Raw genomic sequence first — 17506 nt, forward strand, 5'->3', positions numbered from 1 at the left:
AGTCATCGTCTAAAGTTATACTTATCTGAAGCAATTGTTGCCTATGGTACTTGAGATATAGTGACAACTAGCATGGCTTCACGATACCATAAATAAGGTGGTTATGTCTTGATATTACCTTGTTTGTTTGAGTTTATTTGTTGAATCTACATACTATTTAGTAGTGTTTTTTCTCACAACAAATTAGCAAACAATACTCTATCTGTTAAACCCTTAAAGGCCTTCGGTAAGCATTTTGACATTCTGTGGTACTTTGCCGCAACATGTTAATGTTTTTATCTTCAGTTCACATTATTGTTTTCTGAATCCATGTGTTTCATATTATCATGACCATATATGGAATACACACACAGATTCATTTAAATATGACTGTTTTATGGGTGCATGCTCAAGCCAAGAGATGTCTCAACATTTTCTTAATGACTCATGTTACCTGCATAGATAAGCTGACAACAACAACTACTGCAAATGGAGAACATGATAACCTGATGACTACAAGATGACTTTGTACGAGCTCGACGTGTTTGTAATACTGTGCTCGGAGACAAGCTGTCAAATACATCATTTCACTCACTTTATTTAAATCAAGACCTATGGATACTACTGTACTGAAGCTACAAATGAAGAACTTGCAATCTGTTACCGTGTATTTTGCTTGATTATCAATGACATAAGACAAGAAATGAATATATTTTAAGATGACTTTGCTTTTGTTATATCTGTACATCCACATGTTTATTCCCATGTCTACCGAAGTGCTATAAGTACTACTAAAGTCAATTTTGATAATAGCTTTTGCTCAATCTGAGACTTCTCTTGTGTATATTATATGATTGATATAGCAAGAGCTATATTACTTTCTTTTTCTTTTTCGTTTTCGTTTTCTTTTTCTTTTTCTTTTTCTTGTGTGTTGGAAGTGCTTTGTTAACATTGGACTCAAGTACTCCGTCTGTTTTTATTTATATTTCTTATTAGCTTTATCTTAACTTAAACATTTGTATCTTTGATCATCATTTTTCTAAAAATAATATAGATTTATGATATAAGGTTTATGTTTTTAGATTTATTATATGAAAAACATTTTCACATTTTATGATTCATAGGTTGCAAAAATATATAATTTTTTTTCAAAATGGGTGGCCAAAGATCGATGTAATATTTTACTTATAACAAACCTAGTGTGCTATGTAAAAAAAAGATGAAGAGAGTAGTAGCCATTGAGTGTGTACCAAAAACTTTTGTACATGACTTCGCACATATTCATGTGTACATTTTTTGCACGAAAAACTTTTGTACGTGAATGCTCATGCACAAATTCCAACTATATATTAATACTATTAAATATTCTATCTTAATCTAGAAAGGGCGCGGCCTTGCTGCGCCTAGTTTTTCTAGAATATAGAGTATACCTATATATAAGAGGATGTGTTTAGTATCAAATCGTCCAAACACTTCTTTGTAAAAGAAAAAGGTTCTAAGTAATTTTTTTATACCTCAATACTTTAAGTCTAAGGTCGTGTTTAGATGCAAATTTTTTTTGAAGTTTGACACTGTAGCATTTTATTTGTATTTGACAAATATTATTCAACCATAGACTAACTAGACTCAAAAGATTCGTCTCGTGGTTTACAGATAAACTGTGTAATTAATTATTTTTTTATCTATATTTAATGCTATATGCATGCGTCCAAAGATTTGATGCAATAGAAAATCTTATAAATTTTTAGAATTTTAGGTGCTAAACAAGGCCTAAACTTAAATACAAACTCACAGTCACACCATAGATACGCCCTACCTCATATCTATACCTAAAGACACGTGCGACAGAGAAGTACTTAAAGATCAATAAAGCGTGATGGGTACAACACCGATCTTGACCATTGTAAAATATCCGCGTTTGAGGCTGGAAAAAAAAAAGAACGGTGCGAAAACGTGTCACCAAGGTTGCCGGCGCTGCACCGAGTGTTCCCGATCACCGAGCCAATGGCTCGTTCGCGGTTCTACGTATTTTGATATACATGATGATGCCATGTCATTTCGGAATTCGGAGGACGAATGCTCATAATAAATGAGAAATGGTCGCCACGTCCGCACCATGCATTCCTCTCTCCTGTCCTGTCTCCTTCCCATCTAGCAGTTGGCCAAAAGCAAAAGGCACCACCTTTCCCTTCGCCCGCAGACTTGTCCGATCCGCAACCAAACCAAACTCCACAACATTTCCTCCAGCGGCCTGTTCAAGAAACCTGGATCAATCCAACCTTAATTCAATCGCACATTCGGCGGGATCTCCCTTGAGTTGCAATGGAAGAGGGGACCACGGAATCCGGATCGTTCTCCCGCTCTTCCTCCTTCGTAAGCTCATCGCAATTAAAACAAAAGTTGATTTGATTTGGTTCCCGTCCCCTATTCTTGGAAGTAGAAGGGCAACACTTTCTTGATCTCGATGAATTCCTGCAGGGCGGGTTCGAGGAGTGGGTGGCATTGGTGAGGAAACGCAATGGGAAGGCCTCCTCGTGCGGGCGTCTGGGTCTCCGTTCATCAGCCAGGTATATACCGCCATTTCGTCTCGCTCTTCAGTTCCTGTGATCCATTGGTGGCGAAAGAACAGCTCCTTCTTTCCATACTCAGCCACGCAATTGGATGTGGATCTGAGAACTTTTTTTTATATCATTCCTCTTCTGATGCATTAAGTCGACGATGAATTTTTGTTACTTGTACAACAATTAAGTTTCTTACTTTTTGACAATCTTTCACGTGCCTGTATTTCATCAAAATTTCAATGTTTGATTTATGAGCGGTGCACCTCTTGTTGGTATGCTGAAAATGCGTACGTTTATATATCTAATCATCAAGCATCGTGAACTTTGTACAGTATGAACCATCTTACTTACTGTTTTATATTACTACTTAATTGAAAATACACATTGTATCCAAATGATTTGTACCATGAGTATAATTTGTTTCTTCATAGCATGGGGACGGGTTTGTCAAGGCAGATTATACTTTTTGTTTCAATAACTGATAGTATTACTGTTGCTCTTACTATATTGCAGTTCAGAAGTACTAGATCTTGCAGATCCTGATAGCAATGTCATTGACCCTGACCCTTGTGACCAAGTGCCAGAAGGAATCCTTTGGGAGAGGCTTGGGAGGGTTTCCATGATGGATATTGAGTCAAGTAACTTCAGTTGGAGCTCTCTCACCTCACTGCACCATACAAAACATGCTGCTACAAGTACTGATCCATCTGAGGATGACATTAGCAGAAGTTTTGAGGTTTTTATTTGTTCCATCCATGCTTTTGCAAATTACTTTTTTACAGTTGGAGAAATGTTATTGGTAATAAAGGTCTAGGCTATCTTTTACGAATATGTATATGAGAACTAATTTTACAAACAATGTCTCTAGGTCCTTCTAATAACTGTACTATTTTGCTTAGGTGACAGTAAATTCAGGTGGCGTTGTTTTTATTGCATTATTCAAAGCTATTGAAAATGTTGATCTTCCATCCAAGGAAACAGCTGCAGTCATTAAAATAGCACCTTCAAGGATGGCCACGCAGTCCGAACGCTTTGGGTACGAACTTGCTAAATGGCTTGGAGTGAGAACTCCTCAAGTAAGAATCCACTATGCTAGCAGGTACTCATGCTAACTAAAATGTTGCACTGACAACTCTATTGACCCATATAGGGTAGAGTCATTCATAGCTCCTCGTCTGAATGGCAACAAATCAAGGATGCAGTTGAAAATGCTCGACATGGATCCATAGCTGCTGGTGATGAACTTGAGGAGATGATTTGCGCCGAGATGCTAGAAGCCCTTGAATTGAGTCGTTGCCTATTTCTGATGAAGTATATATAAACATGAAGTTGCCACTTACCAGTAATGTATTTATCGATATAGTGCTTATTATAACACAAAACAAAATTGTCTTTGCTGTTTTGCAGTTATGTACATGGCTCCCCTCTGCTAGAGAATGTAATGCCATTTGAGTCACGGCAAGCTGCTGAAAAAACTGCTGAAGCATTAGGTAGGGTCTTAATCCTAGACCTCGTATTGAGGAATGAGGATAGACTGCGATGCCGTCCCCTTGGCTGGCGTGGAAATTATGCAAATCTACTTGTTGCCAACAGGGAAGCTTATGCAAACCTTGACACGCTAGATGATGTTTATGATTCTGCTATCATTCGATACAAGCCAGAGATCATCAGAAGCCCTCAGAAACAGAAGCAGAGAAGAGCTGTTTCAATTAGTGGCAGTATCGGCTCAGATGTCTCTGACCTCATATTGGAGGACTCTTATGCTTCTGGTGGACATGAGTTTTCTAGCTTTAATATTGTAGCCATTGATTCAGGTGTACCACGCAGGCCACCTGCCAGTAAGCGGGCAAAAGATCAGGAGAGCTACCCCAAACTAGTGGAATTAACACTGAACAACTTTGACTATTCTTCCAAACTTCTATTTGAGGTGTCCTTCGGAAAACTTGGCACCCCAGGACATGAAGAATTTGATGTATCATCTGATTATAGTTATAATTCTCCTCTCTCTGAGAGTGATATGGTAGCAACAGTGCATTCATTCCGAGGAGGTTTTCGTAGTGCTCTGAGAGACCTTCAGCGATTCCACATTTTCCTCGTCACACTCTATCAGAAGCTGGATGGTCTATTGAAAATTTTCTTCAATCTTATGTATAAATGCTCCAATGAATATGCTAGGGAGGATGCTGGTACTTCTGATTCACCATTGTGTTCAGTGGAATCACAGGCAGATTCAAATGATACTGATGTTCCAAGGAATCTGCGTAAGCCTTCCCGAACCTTATCACGTGACAATCTAGACCTATCATCTCCTTCCTGTCGAGAGAACTTTATCAGCAAACATTTCAAAGGAAATGGTGATGCCTCCCGTGGCCTTCGGTTAACAATGAAGCTGCGAGATTTTAACAAGTATGCCAAGGTTAAGACCTTTGAAGTGTGGATGGATAATTTGTATATTATAAAATGTATATATGTAGGTGTCTAGTTGACATCTAGCTGTTTTTTCCCACTCTCATAGATTGTTCCACTAATTTTTTCCTGAATATAGCATAAAACAGAATTTTGTTGCAGGCATGATTTCAGCATGCAACTTGCATATTAACCAATGTTTTGTTTCAGGTACATATGGTACCTATCAGACGGCTATTTAGTTAATTTGACTGCAAGTCTGCTATTTGGTGTTTTGCATAAATCAGTCAAGTTTGTCATGCGATTCTATTAGTCATTCAGCAAACTTTTACAGGTAGACAGTGAATTAAGCAAAGAGATAGAACAATGGAATGACATGCTGAGGACTGAAGTAGTAAAGTTGTGTCAAGACAACAATTTTTACACAGGCTTTTTTGAAGGTACTGATAATAGCACTGCTGTTGATGCTTACGAGTTGAAGGTAAATTTAAATGTACCCTCTGTACACTACTTGTATACACAATATTGAACCTGTCAAGCCATTCTGTTGTTAGGTTCGACTTGAGCACATTCTCGAGAGGATATCTTTGATCTCTGATGCTGCAAGCACTGAGCGTCCATCACAGATCACAGATTACCTGTATATTGGTGGTGCTCTAGCTGCTCGGTCAACACACACACTTAAGCATCTTGGCATCACCCATATATTGTGCTTGTGTGCAAATGAAATTGGACAGTCAGAATCACAGAAGCCTGACCTTTTTGAGTATAGGAATTTCTCGGTGAGTTCTACCTAATATCTCCATGGATGGAAAATTATTTTCCTTTAGCATAAGCCAGAAGACCCAGTTTAGATATCTTTCAGTGCTTAATTGCTTCTTTATATAGATAAAGGATGATGACAATGCAGACATTGGTGATCTCTTTCAAGATGGTTCTGATTTCATCGATTACGTGGATCACTTGCGTGGCAAAGTACTTGTGCATTGCTTTGAGGGAAAAAGTCGTAGTGCGACTGTTGTTCTTGCCTACCTGATGCTGAGGAAGTAAGACTGCAAAGTAATTATATTATCATTATCATGCTTCTCTGTTAAAATCAATAACTCACCATGACTGAAACAACTTATTACCAGATTTACCTTTTTTTTATGTGACCTTAAGGTCTATCAATCCAGAAATGACATCTGTAAGGATAGAAAGATTGCATCTTTCCTCTCTTTTTTGAATTGTCCTGGACGCGGTCATCATCTCATAATTTGCCCTTTTTTTCTTAAGAAAATGTACTCTCCTGGAAGCATGGAACATGCTGAAGAAGGTCCACCGACGTGCACATCCTAATGATGGGTTTGCTAAGGTCTTGCTGGATCTTGACAAGAAACTGCACGGGAAAATCTCCATGGAATGGCAACACAAGAGGCCAGCAATGAAGGTGTGTCCCATCTGTGGCAAGAATGCTGGTCTCAGCAGCAGCTCACTGAAGCTCCACTTGCAGAAGGCGCACAAGAAGATATCCTCTGGGAGCGTAGACAGTGCAATGACTCTGGAGATACAAAAAGCAATAGAGGCAATCAAAGCTGGCTGGAGCGGCAGTGACAGCCCAGTGCATAAATCACAATCACACATCGAAGGATTTTGATGTTTAATCTTACATTCTTACGGTCCTGCTAATGCATACAAGAAGACTTGTAATCAGCAGCCATACAACAAGGTTTGTAATCGGCAGCCGCTTTAAGAATGAAGCCTCATCTCTGGACTTAACGGCACTTGTAAGTAGCACATTTCTGGAACATTTGAGGGTTTTTTTATATGGTTTACAAGCTTGGATTAACAAGAACCATCCATAGAGGGATGTAGTTTCTGTTATAAAATTGTGCGATTCTTTCTTTTTTCTGAAGAAATATGTACGAGATGAACATTCAGACTCTTTTTTGGATATCAAACTTTGAATCCTTTGTCCTCTATAATCAGTTTGTTCAAATGGAGAAGCTCTTCTTTTAGTTCATTGTCAAACTACAGAAACCAAACCATTTTAAAATGAAATGTGAAATTCTCAGTTCAAACCATATATGACAACAATCACTGGATTCGTATCAAAGACCCATCACCATTAGTGAAACAACAGCTCAAACACAAAATTTGTCCTGTACAAAGATCCTATGTCATAGCATTGAGGAAATGAAATAATTTCCCTGCAATACCCAGGAAGATTGGGTGTGTGTTTTTATCTATCAGGCAAGTCCTGATGGTAATAATCTCTATCAGGACTTCAGGGTATAAGAGCTTGCCTGTACAACATGTCCTTTCCATCAGCAGGTGAGTACTTCGCAAGCATTGGTCCTGTCTCCACAGAGCTCAAAACCTGAGCTGCGTTCCGGTACCAAGGCTGCAAATGAGGATCTGGCGAAAGCGAACCAGGAAGCATTACCGAGCCCCAGTCTCTCTGCCCTGCCCTTGCTTCACTTATTCTCCGTCGCACTAAAAGCCCAGCCACATCTTCTCTCCTGATCTCTGTCATGGTCCGTGCAATCACCATGCATAGGAGAAGAACAAAAACTGCGTCCTCTTCATGTAAGAACTCCACAGCAAGTAATTTCCAGTTTAGAAGCATGGTTGCTCTGTCACCATGATCCGGTGACTTACGAACAAGTGTGAGGTATTGCTCCTCCTCAACAAGGTTGCTGGATGCATTGTCTGTGTTTACTCTGTAGCTCAATCTCCTCCCGACAAGCAGCCTTGCCTGGTAAATAGTGCATTGCAGTGCAATTAAAAGGCATGAAATAGCTTTGTAGATTTTTATAACGGTGAAAAAATGAAGTAGTAAGCAACTGATATTTTACATTTTAATAAAACAGAATGTTTGAATTACATTTACACGACACATGAAAATTCTATGAAACTGAAACTTAGGGACCAATACAAACACTATTCTACAGTTTAACTAGCACACCTCTTTGCTAAGGAATGTATCTATATGAAATTCTAGAACAATATCTTTTAAAGAATGAAGTTAAATAAACAAACATATTGGTGCAAATTAAGTTCATGTGATAATATAGTTACCATATATCTTCAATCTTCTATTCAGAGAGATTGCCACTGCCGTGCTACATTTTTCTAAAGGACAATTATGAACTCTACAGCATGCACTCATTTGTATATTGCGCTACAGAAAATCAAACAAGATGCTTGTGCTGCCAGTTCTTTCAGCGGTGATGTCAAGGGCACGGTGATCCAAGGTAGCAGGCCCTCGACTACGGAGCTCGTAGTCTCCGGCCGAGTCTTCCAGGGCGGAGGTTATACCCCTCTCTGCCGCCTGGGCTTAAGCACAAGAGAGAGAGAGAAGGAGATTGATAATTGATCTTGCTTAATCCCGCATAATCTGAGTACAAGCCATATAAAGGACAATAGGCCAACTAACTATAAAAACAAACTCCTAATTTTCCTCCTAGCCGCACAGATTGGCCCTACCATATCAGTCCGCGGCCATCATGCCTGCTGCGTCGCGCGCGGCTTCCTCGCGATCCGCGGCCCGCTCCGCAGCCCTGCGGACGTCGCGCGCCCTGCGGCGTCTTGCGTACACGGTGCCCCACATGACATCTCTCCCCTCCTCGCGAAGCAGCTCGTCCTCGAGCTGGAAGAGAGGAAACTGTTCGCGGAAGGTAGCGAGGTCCTCCCAAGTGGCAGACTCTGGTGGCTCGCCCCGCCAATGGACAAGTAGCTGGCGTACGCCCCGCACGAGGCGAGCGCGCTCCACCCGAACAGGTTCCGATGTCACCACACCGTGGTGAATGGGTGGCAAGGCTGATGGGGTTGACGGAGGCTCGCCGACGAACTTCTTGAGGACGCTGACATGGAAGACGCCGTGGATGCGCGCCTGTGGAGGAAGAGCCAGGCGAACTGCCACCTCGTTGATCAGTTCTGTGACGCGATACGGCCCGATGAAGCGTGGCTTCAATTTTCCCGTGGTCGCTTGGGGCAGAGAAGACATGGTGCGCTGGCGAAGGCGAAGTAGCGCCCAATCACCCACTTGGTAGGACACTTGGCGGTGACGACGGTCGTAGAAGCGCTTATGCACCTGCTGCGCCTGCTCCAGCCGATAGTGGACGTCGGCGAGGAAGGCGGTGCGCTCCTCCATGTCGCGAGCCAGAGTTGCCATGCGAGTCTCCCCAGGCTCGTAGGAGCGGAGGGTGGGAGGGTCGCGGCCGTACACCACGCGGAACGGCGTCTCCCGGAGTGAGGACTGGTAGGCCGTGTTGTACACGTACTCAGCCCACGGCAGCCACTGCAGCCACTGTCGAGGGCGATCACCTGTGAAACACCTGAGGTACATTACAATGACGCGGTTAGCAGACTCCGTCTGGCCGTCCGACTTGGAGTGGAAGGCGGACGACATGTGCAGCTTGGTGCCCAAAAGCCGCATCAGCTCGCGCCAAAACAGCGAAGTAAACACCGGGTCGCGATCGGAGACAATGGACTGTGGCATGCCGTGCAGGCGCACGATGTCGGGGAAGAATGCCTAAGCCACAGTCTCGGCGGTATATGGGTGCGCCAGGGGGATGAAGTGGCAGTATTTGCTGAAGCGGTCGACGACTAAGAGAATCACTGACTTGCCGTTCACCCATGGCAAAGCCTCCAGAAAATCAAGGCCAATGTCGGCCCAGACCGCGGTGGGAACTGGTAGTGGTAGGAGGAGGCCAGCGGGGTGGAGATGCTCTGTTTTGTACCGCTGGCAGGTGGAGCATTGCCGCACAAAGTCCTTGCACACACCGACGCATGTTGGGAAAATGAAAGTCACGGCGAAGTCGATGGAGCGTGCGCTGAACCCCCTCGTGTCCATCATCGTGAATGGCAGCCACGATCTCCTGCAGCAGCGGAGACGAAGGTGGTATGTACAGCCGGCCGTCGAAGGTGATGAGGCCGTCGGTGACCGCCCACGGTGCCGTTCGGGTGCCTGCAGCGAGCTCGCCATGCACGGCCACCAGTGCCGGGTCCGTGGCCTGCGCTTGGCGGAGGCGGCTTATGAAGTCGAACCGCGGTGCAGAGACCGCCAGGAGTGCGCCTGCTGGGGAGTCGTCGGTGTCCCGGCGGGAGAGAGCGTTAGCTACCGTGTTCGATGCGCCAGGCTTGTATTCCACCGTGAAGTCGAAACCCAGCAGCTTGCCGACCCAGTGATGTTGCGGGATCGTGGCGAGGCGCTGGTCGAGGAGGTACTTGAGGCTGTAGTGGTCCGTCTTGACGACGAAGCGGCGTCCCCAAAGGTACAGGCGCTAGTGACGTACGGCGAGGACGAGGCCGATCAGCTCCCGCTCATAAGCCGCCAACGAGCGATGGTGGGGGGCCACCGGCCGACTGAAGAACGCGATGGGGTGGCCGTCCTAGATGAGTACCGCCCCGAAGCCATACGTGGACGCATCACACTCCACGATGAAGGGCTTGGTGAAGTCCGAGAGCGCCAGCACCGGTGCCGACGTCACAGCCCCTTTGAGGGCGAGGAAAGCCGTGTCGGCGTCGTCGTTCCAGGAGAAACCTTCCTTCTTCAGGAGTGTAGTCAGGGGCGCAGCTATGGCGCCGAAGTTGTGGACGAATTTCCTGTAGTAGCCTGCTAGGCCCAGGAACCCGCGCACTGCCCGCGCCGAGCGGGGCTGCGGCCAGTCGTGGATGGCTTGGACCTTGGCCGAATCCATGGCCACGCCGCCCGCCGAGATGATGTGGCCGAGGTAGCCGAACAAACACTTGGATCACTTGACGAAGAGGCGGTGTTGGCGTAGGAGGGACAGGACGACGCGGAGGTGTCGCAGGTGGTCGGCCCAGCTCCTGCTGTAAATCAAAATGTCGTCAAAGAAAACGAGAACGAACCGGCGGAGATGGGCGCACAACACTTCGTTCATGAGTGCCTGGAACGTAGCCGGGGCGTTGCACAGACCGAAGGGCATCACCACGAACTCATATAGGTTGTCGTGGGTGCGGAACGCCGTTTTGTGGATGTCTTCCGTCCGCATGCGCACCTGATGGTACCCCGACCTTAGGTTGAGCTTGGTGAAGAAGCACGCCCCGTGAAGTTCATCCAAGAGCTCATCGACGACGGGGATGGGGAACGCATCCTTGACGGTGAGGGCGTTCAAGGCGCGGTAGTCGACGCAGAAACGCCAGGAGCCATCCGCCTTCTTGACGAGGAGGACCGGCGACGAGAACGCCGAGTCGCTGCGGCGGACGATGCCCTGCTGGATCATGGTGGAGCATTGGCGCTCCAGCTCGTCCTTGTGCGCCGCCAGGTACCGGTAGGGGCGGACGACCACCGGTGCCACGTCCGGTTTGAGGGTGATGCTGTGGTCGCGGCTGCGGGGCGGTGGCAGGCCCGTGGGCTCGGCGAAGATATCCTCGAATGTGGCCAGCAGCTCAGCGAGGAGCAGCGCGGTGGTCACTGTGGATTGGAGCAGCGGCGGGGTGGCGCTCGGAACGCCTGTCCAGTGCACCGGGCGCCCATGGAGCTGGAACGCCATGGAGGGCGCGGCAAAGTCCCAAACCACCGGCCCGAGGGTGGCCAGCCACTGGGTACCTAGCACCACGTCGAAACCTGCAAGTGGCATGACGAACAGGTCGATGGCGAAGTTAACGCCGGCGATGGTGACTGGAGCCGCGCGGATGACAACGGGGCACGAGACCCGCTCGCCGTTGGCCACCACCGCGGTGAGGCGAGGGCGGGGCTCCACTGTCAGCCCTGTGCGCTCCGCTGCCCTGGCAGAGATGAAGTTGTGGGTCGAGCCGCTGTCGAGGAGGGCGACGGAGGGTGCAGCGCCGACTGTGACGGCCAGCTGCAGTGTGCCGCCGCAGGGCGCGCCGGCGACTGCGTACAGGGAGAACACGGGCGCTGCCTAGTCCCCTGCGTTGGCCGCGTCAGCCGCGTCGTCGTCGATCTCCACGCCCTCGAGGAAGAAGATGTGCTTGCAGAATTATGGCCACGAGAATACTTTTCGTTACAGTTAAAGCAAAGCCCTTGGCGACGTCGTTCCGCCATCTCGTCCTGGGTAAGGTGCCGCTGTTGGCCCTCGCCCCGGCCCTGGTGGGCAGCCGCTGGGGGGAGGGAGCGCCAGCAAGGGAGGAGGCGCCAGGAGCACAGGCCTCGCTGCGTGCGCGGGAACGATGCCACGCTGGGGTGCCCGAGGCGGGGGAGGCGGCGGACGGTCGGCCTCCATCAGCTCCACCTGCCTGGCCAAACTCATGGCCGCCGCGAGGGACTCCAGGTTGTGGATGCGAACGGCATGACTGAGCGGCGGCAGGAGGCCACCGGTGAACAACTGGACGCGCTGCGCCTCATCCAGGCGGCCCGCACGGGGCAGGAGTGCCTGGAAGCGGTTAGCGTACTCCTCCACGGTCCCGGTGCGCCGGCACTCCGCGAGCTCGAACAGAGGGGCAGACCGAAGGGGAGGGCCGAACCGAAGGTGCAGGAGTTCCTTGAAGCGCCCCCAGGTGGGCGTACCTTCGTCTTCCTGGAGCTGTGTGTACCAGAGCTGCGCCACGTCGTCCATGTCGTAGGACGCCATCCACACACGCTCTTCCGCCATGGTACGGTGCTGGCGGAAATACGATTCACACTTGTTGACGAAGAGTAGGGGATCAGTCGTGTCGTCGAAGCGGGGAAAATCCCACTTCTTGTGCTTCGGCGGGTGATCCGGAAGCGGACCCTCGGCGCAGTGCTCGAAGCCGCCACCACATGACGACGCAGACTTCTCCTTCATCACCGCCATGTCGGCATGCATGGTGGCCATATCGGCGGAGAGGGTCTTCAGTGCTGCCAGGACGTCGGCCAGGGTCGGTTCGGCCATGGTGAGGGCTGGTGCGGCAGAGGTGGGCGACGGCGGCAAGTTGGGGTGGTGGTGGGCGGCTGCGGTGGAAGAGGATTGCGTGGAGCGGGTGGGAGAGGATCGTTGAGACCTTGCTACCAGGTTGTCAAGGGCACGGTGATCCAAGGTAGCAGGCCGTCGACTACGGAGCTCGTAGTCTCCGGCCGAGTCTTCCAGGGCGGAGGTTATACCCCTCTCTGCCGCCTGGGCTTAAGCACAAGAGAGAGAGGAGATTGATAATTGATCTTGCTTAATCCTGCATAATCTGAGTACAAGCCATATAAAGGCCAATAGGCCAACTAACTATAGAAACAAACTCCTAATTTTCCTCCTAGCCGCACAGATTGGCCCTGCCATATCAGTCCGCGGCCATCACGCTTGCTGCGTCGCGCGCGGCTTCCTCGCGATCCGCGGCCCGCTCCGCAGCCCTGCGGCGTCTTGCGTACGCGGTGCCCCACATGACAGGTGAGCACCAATGATGGTACTTTGTTTACTACTCCTTCCTGAAAAGAATGTAATTCTAATTCTAACATAGTACTGAGTCAAACCATTGAGTTACTTGGTCAAATTTAGATAGTTTGACTAAGAATATAAGTGTAATTGCATTCTTTTCAGAATGGAGGTAGTACAATCCATATGCATTCTAACCCCTACTTAAATGTACTGATCATACCTCCTCGTCCGAGCTGTTATTTTTTAACTGAAAGCTGAGTTCATCTCCCAAACATACTGTGAGTGTACCTCCTGTTGACAAGCTCCAAACTACCTTATTCTCCTGTTGATCTTTCATCGCTGTTGCTGTGCCCACTATCTTTTCTGCAGCATAAAGGGAACAAATACCAACATTATCATAATAATTGTGATCTCCAGGAAAACCAATTATTGCACAAACTGAAGTTACCAGGAGCATAACCAATGGAGCTTGTACTAGCAATGTATGACCATGATCCTTCTCGAACCTCAATGCTCCTATCCTCCCATTTCACTGCCATGGGAGTTTCAGCACCTCTCCGCCAAATCCCTCTACCTACTCTACACAAGTTGCAACAGGTTTCATCAAAAAGCATACTGAGATATAAAATTGCAAGTCATTCCCCAACAGCTTGTACTGTACAGATGAAATGATTCAATGGATCTTTTTAAGGGAGGTGGTATGTGACAAACATATCGACAAAACAAAACTCTAGAATATTAACCAGTACAACCTACTGAACAATACCTCATCCGGATGACAAAACATTCTCTCCCACTGTGATCAAGCACAGTTCGTGTCAGCCAACGTCCTTCTTGTGGACGGTAATTTCTCATGCGCAATATGACATCAGAAATCATGGCTCCACCATCATCAGTGACTCGATCAGGCACACACTTCAATAAGTATGGTGCTTGAACTGGAGGGGTAATTGAAGCCATCGCCCTCATCCTGACATCAAGTTCCTCTGTGAGAGCAAGTGCTTTCTCATGCAACACATCGCTCCATGAGAATGAGATGTTCTTGAGGAACTTGCTTTTCCTGAAGCACCCATTTAGATTACGCCTGAACTCAATGAGGAGGCCCCGGGTTGCGAATTCACAATACAAGTGCCATACTTTCTGCCAGCTTTTGCAGGATAAAGTGGACATTGATTTGTCGAGTTTTAGTGATCTGTGACACCTCTGTGTTCTCAATCGTAGGAAATCCTTGCTGGTGGGCTCCTTATCAAATTCTCCCTTCAATAACACATATACCTGCTACCAAGAAGATCAATGATACACTTAGCCAGAATGTAAACCACACAAATATATAAGGACATCATGTGTCATGCCAATATAAATTTTCTTTTAGTTTTTGTAATATGTGACCCAGATTACCAGAGAAACAATTTGAATATACCTAAATAAATTCCCTATACAAGGCCTCAACCTGGAAATAAGCTTATCAATTGCTTGAGTGACTAGATATTCTATATAGATCAATAGGACCACAGCTTGAAAGTTATAGCAGCAGTCCTTGATAATTTGAATATACCTAATCACATGAATGTACAAATACCTCGTCTGAAGACAGGGCAATACTTGTTTATGTGTTGCACATACTAAGAATAAAAAGTATGTTTTGAGGCCCAAAATTGTTGGATTTTTTGAGATATGAAATATATGATGCTGGCAAAAACAAATGATTGAGCAGGCCTACCCACCACCCGATCACTTGAGGCCATTAGCAAAGGGAATCTAGCATTTTGGCTTGGAGTGACCATGGTGCACATGGGGCTGTAGAATTTATAACTGCCTTTTTAACTTATTGTTGCCGTTATTACTTACTGTTGTTGGCGTTACGCCACGATGTGGTCCAGAAACAAATGGAAGGTTGCTCAGGAAGCAGAGATAAATAGAACATAACAGTAGACAAAAAGCAAATTCTGCCTATTTGCTAGCCCCTCATGAGGACATCATACAAGCTAATGTGGAATATCCTAAGTTTGGCATAAGGTTAACTGGTTGAGTATGATTACAATGTCAGCTGTACTGTTTGGCATTTCATCTAGATTCTAGAGCAGTGTAATTCAATAAAAAATGCTACTGAATAACTACAGTTAATGATACTCTGAAGGTCTTAGATATACCTCCATAATAAATCTTGGCTGCAAACTCTTGTATAGCCGGTTGGCATCCTCCTCTGATGCTGCCGGCACCCAGTAAAATGCCTCCCTTGCTGCGCTAACTGCTCCCGCATCAACCTCTGATCCAGCCATATGATATGGTTCATCATATGCATCCTCCCACAGTCCCCTTGTCCTCCCTACCTCCTCATCACTCACCACTTCTCCATAACCAACCCCCACTTTTGCAACATTGTCCCTAATGCCCATCGCTAGCATATCCGTGGCATAACACACAGGAAAACTCTAGCATGGATTCATCACAATTGTGTAAACTAAAATACTTTTGAGAACAAAATTACTTGCTTAATCAAATGCAAGGTCTATGCATACCTGGTGAGCAAGCCACATCAGTAACATGTCTAGGCTAGGCACAAGCCGTGTGAATACTTGGGTTCCGCACACAACCTTCTTGATAAGGTCCAGGAAACGCACATATCGCCGCCTAGCAGCAACATGGTAGACACCTTCCCACACAAAGGGTGACGCAAAGCGGTCTGCTAGGTCAGCGTACCGTCTCACCATTTTGACAATTTCACCATCGACATTGTCACAGGTTATGTTATCAACACTGTTTCCATCAATCTCATTAGTGTCAAGATCAAATGGCTCGGATGGGAAATGAGTAGCCCAGACATCTCGACAACGGTCCTCGGCATACTCCTCATTCTCCACATCAAGGATTGATGGACGGTTGATGAGGCGTCCAAACCTCGACGTGCAGTATGCGGAGTAGTTCTCCTGCAGAGCGCCAGAGCCAAACAAATTTCAGATGGAGCACGGTGAGAAGTGTTGAAGGGGCCAAAGCAGCTGAGTTCGGCGGAAGTGGGTTCCTTGTGGAATGTTAAGTCGAACAAGGGGTTCATTTGAAGTTAATTACTTCCAGAAAAAAGTAAGCACCAGTAATTTATATATACTGCTGGTAGGAGTGTATCATTGCAAAGAAGAAAGCAAAGACTTTTGATCAGCATGGCCCGAGGTTACAGAGAAAGATATGGCTACTACTACATAATATGAACATGAAACTGATTTTTTTTTTGTTGACAACTAACATGAAACTGATTGTTGTGGGCATAATCACTGTGCTTAGCCTTCTTTTCACAAATCTGTCCGTGCGCTGTAGATTTGAAAATGTAAATTCTCAAAAGTCAATACCACAAGGAATTCAAAACCACAATTAGTAACGGAGGCATCCGAATGAATAGAGTTTTAAGGTTTCCGAGTCAAGACGCTCTGAGGCAATATAAACGAAGAAAGAACCGAAAAGGTGGCAAGAAATTAAAGAAGGCTGACATGGTGGAAGCAGTGGCAGAGCCAGACGAGGTGCACGTCGGGCGGCGGCACCAGCATCGCCGCCTCTCCTCCTCCGCCCGCCTCCCGCGCCGCGAGCGGCATCCACAGCTCCTCGTACCTCCACACGGACCGCGGGCCCACCCCGGCCGGCGCCGCGCGGAGGAAGGCCAGCAGCCGGCGCGCGGCGGCCGCGAGGTCCACGGAGAAGGCAGAGGAAGGACCCTCCTTCCCGCCGAGGCCCGAGGCGGAGGACATGGCCGCGGCGGCGGCGGGCTCCGGCGCCTGCACAGACTAGAGAAAGCGCACGCCTTCCTCGCTGCTCTCGTTAGTGGGGTGGGATTCCTTGTCGCCAGCTGATTGATGGGCGGATGAGTACGAGCGCAGCGGACTGCAGAGTGGTTGGTGGTCAAAAGGCCGGGGCCTTGTTTAGTTTCAAAAATTTTTGCAAAAGGTACAGTAGCATTTTCGTTTGTTTGTGACAAATATTGTCCAATCATAAATTAACTAGGCTCAAAAGATTTATCTCATCAATTCCGACCAAACTATGCAATTAGTTTTTATTTTTTTCTATATCTAATACTCTATACATGTGTCTAAAGATTCGATATGACGAGAAATCTGAAAAATTTTACAAAATTTTTTGAGAAGTAAACAAGGCCCGGGTGCGGTGCGGGACGTGCGCCAGCCAGATTAGCCGACGACGGGGGCTGGCGCACGACAGCACCAGGGCCGGCTGGCGCATCAGGCCTTGTTTAGTTCCAAAAAGTGCCAAAAATTTTTAAGATTC

At 47.0% G+C, this 17506-nt stretch overlaps 2 protein-coding genes across 6 annotated transcripts; one reads left to right on the forward strand and one right to left on the reverse strand.

The window, feature by feature from the left end:
• LOC8075328 (dual specificity protein phosphatase PHS1) lies at positions 2090-6910 on the forward strand. 3 transcript variants are annotated; one of them, XM_021456023.1, is made up of 10 exons: positions 2090-2352; positions 2458-2546; positions 3054-3276; positions 3440-3616; positions 3691-3851; positions 3948-4956; positions 5281-5427; positions 5501-5728; positions 5835-6005; positions 6222-6362. In XM_021456023.1, exons 1-9 carry the CDS (start codon positions 2302-2304, stop codon positions 5994-5996), a joined length of 2247 nt encoding a protein of 748 aa, XP_021311698.1. In that variant the 5' UTR covers positions 2090-2301; the 3' UTR covers positions 5997-6005; positions 6222-6362. The 3 variants fall into 3 exon arrangements, with proteins under 3 accessions (XP_021311698.1, XP_002455604.1, XP_021311699.1); XM_002455559.2 differs by having other exon boundaries at positions 2091-2352; positions 5835-5992; positions 6222-6910; XM_021456024.1 differs by lacking the exons at positions 2090-2352; positions 2458-2546 and having other exon boundaries at positions 3136-3276; positions 3447-3616; positions 5835-5992; positions 6222-6910.
• On the reverse strand, positions 7012-17087 carry LOC8086340 (glycine-rich domain-containing protein 2). Of its 3 annotated transcripts, none has more exons than XM_021456025.1 (7): positions 16720-17081; positions 15760-16167; positions 15391-15672; positions 14007-14518; positions 13689-13819; positions 13461-13603; positions 7012-7683 (listed from the first exon to the last, which is right to left on the reverse strand). In XM_021456025.1, the coding sequence occupies exons 1-7, from the start codon at positions 16972-16974 to the stop codon at positions 7213-7215; spliced, it is 2202 nt and encodes a 733-aa protein (XP_021311700.1). In that variant the 5' UTR covers positions 16975-17081; the 3' UTR covers positions 7012-7212. The 3 variants fall into 3 exon arrangements, 2 of the variants coding, with proteins under 2 accessions (XP_021311700.1, XP_002457799.1); XM_002457754.2 differs by having other exon boundaries at positions 7027-7683; positions 14007-14515; positions 16720-17080; XR_002451070.1 differs by having other exon boundaries at positions 7547-7683; positions 13461-13598; positions 16720-17087.

Source organism: Sorghum bicolor, chromosome 3, assembly GCF_000003195.3.
Source record: "Sorghum bicolor cultivar BTx623 chromosome 3, Sorghum_bicolor_NCBIv3, whole genome shotgun sequence".
In the NCBI taxonomy this organism is placed as follows: Eukaryota; Viridiplantae; Streptophyta; class Magnoliopsida; order Poales; family Poaceae; genus Sorghum; species Sorghum bicolor.

Coding starts and splice junctions, on each gene's coding strand:
- LOC8075328 (XM_002455559.2), top strand. CDS start 2,302: ATGGAAGAGGGGACCACGGAATCCGGATCGTTCTCCCGCTCTTCCTCC. Junction 4,957..5,280: donor ATTTTAACAAGTATGCCAAG/GTTAAGACCTTT, acceptor AAACTTTTACAG/GTAGACAGTGAATTAAGCAA. Junction 5,428..5,500: donor TTGATGCTTACGAGTTGAAG/GTAAATTTAAAT, acceptor TTCTGTTGTTAG/GTTCGACTTGAGCACATTCT.
- LOC8086340 (XM_021456025.1), bottom strand. CDS start 16,974: ATGTCCTCCGCCTCGGGCCTCGGCGGGAAGGAGGGTCCTTCCTCTGCC. Junction 13,820..14,006: donor TGTTTTGTCATCCGGATGAG/GTATTGTTCAGT, acceptor CAACTTGTGTAG/AGTAGGTAGAGGGATTTGGC. Junction 13,604..13,688: donor CTCCATTGGTTATGCTCCTG/GTAACTTCAGTT, acceptor TTTATGCTGCAG/AAAAGATAGTGGGCACAGCA.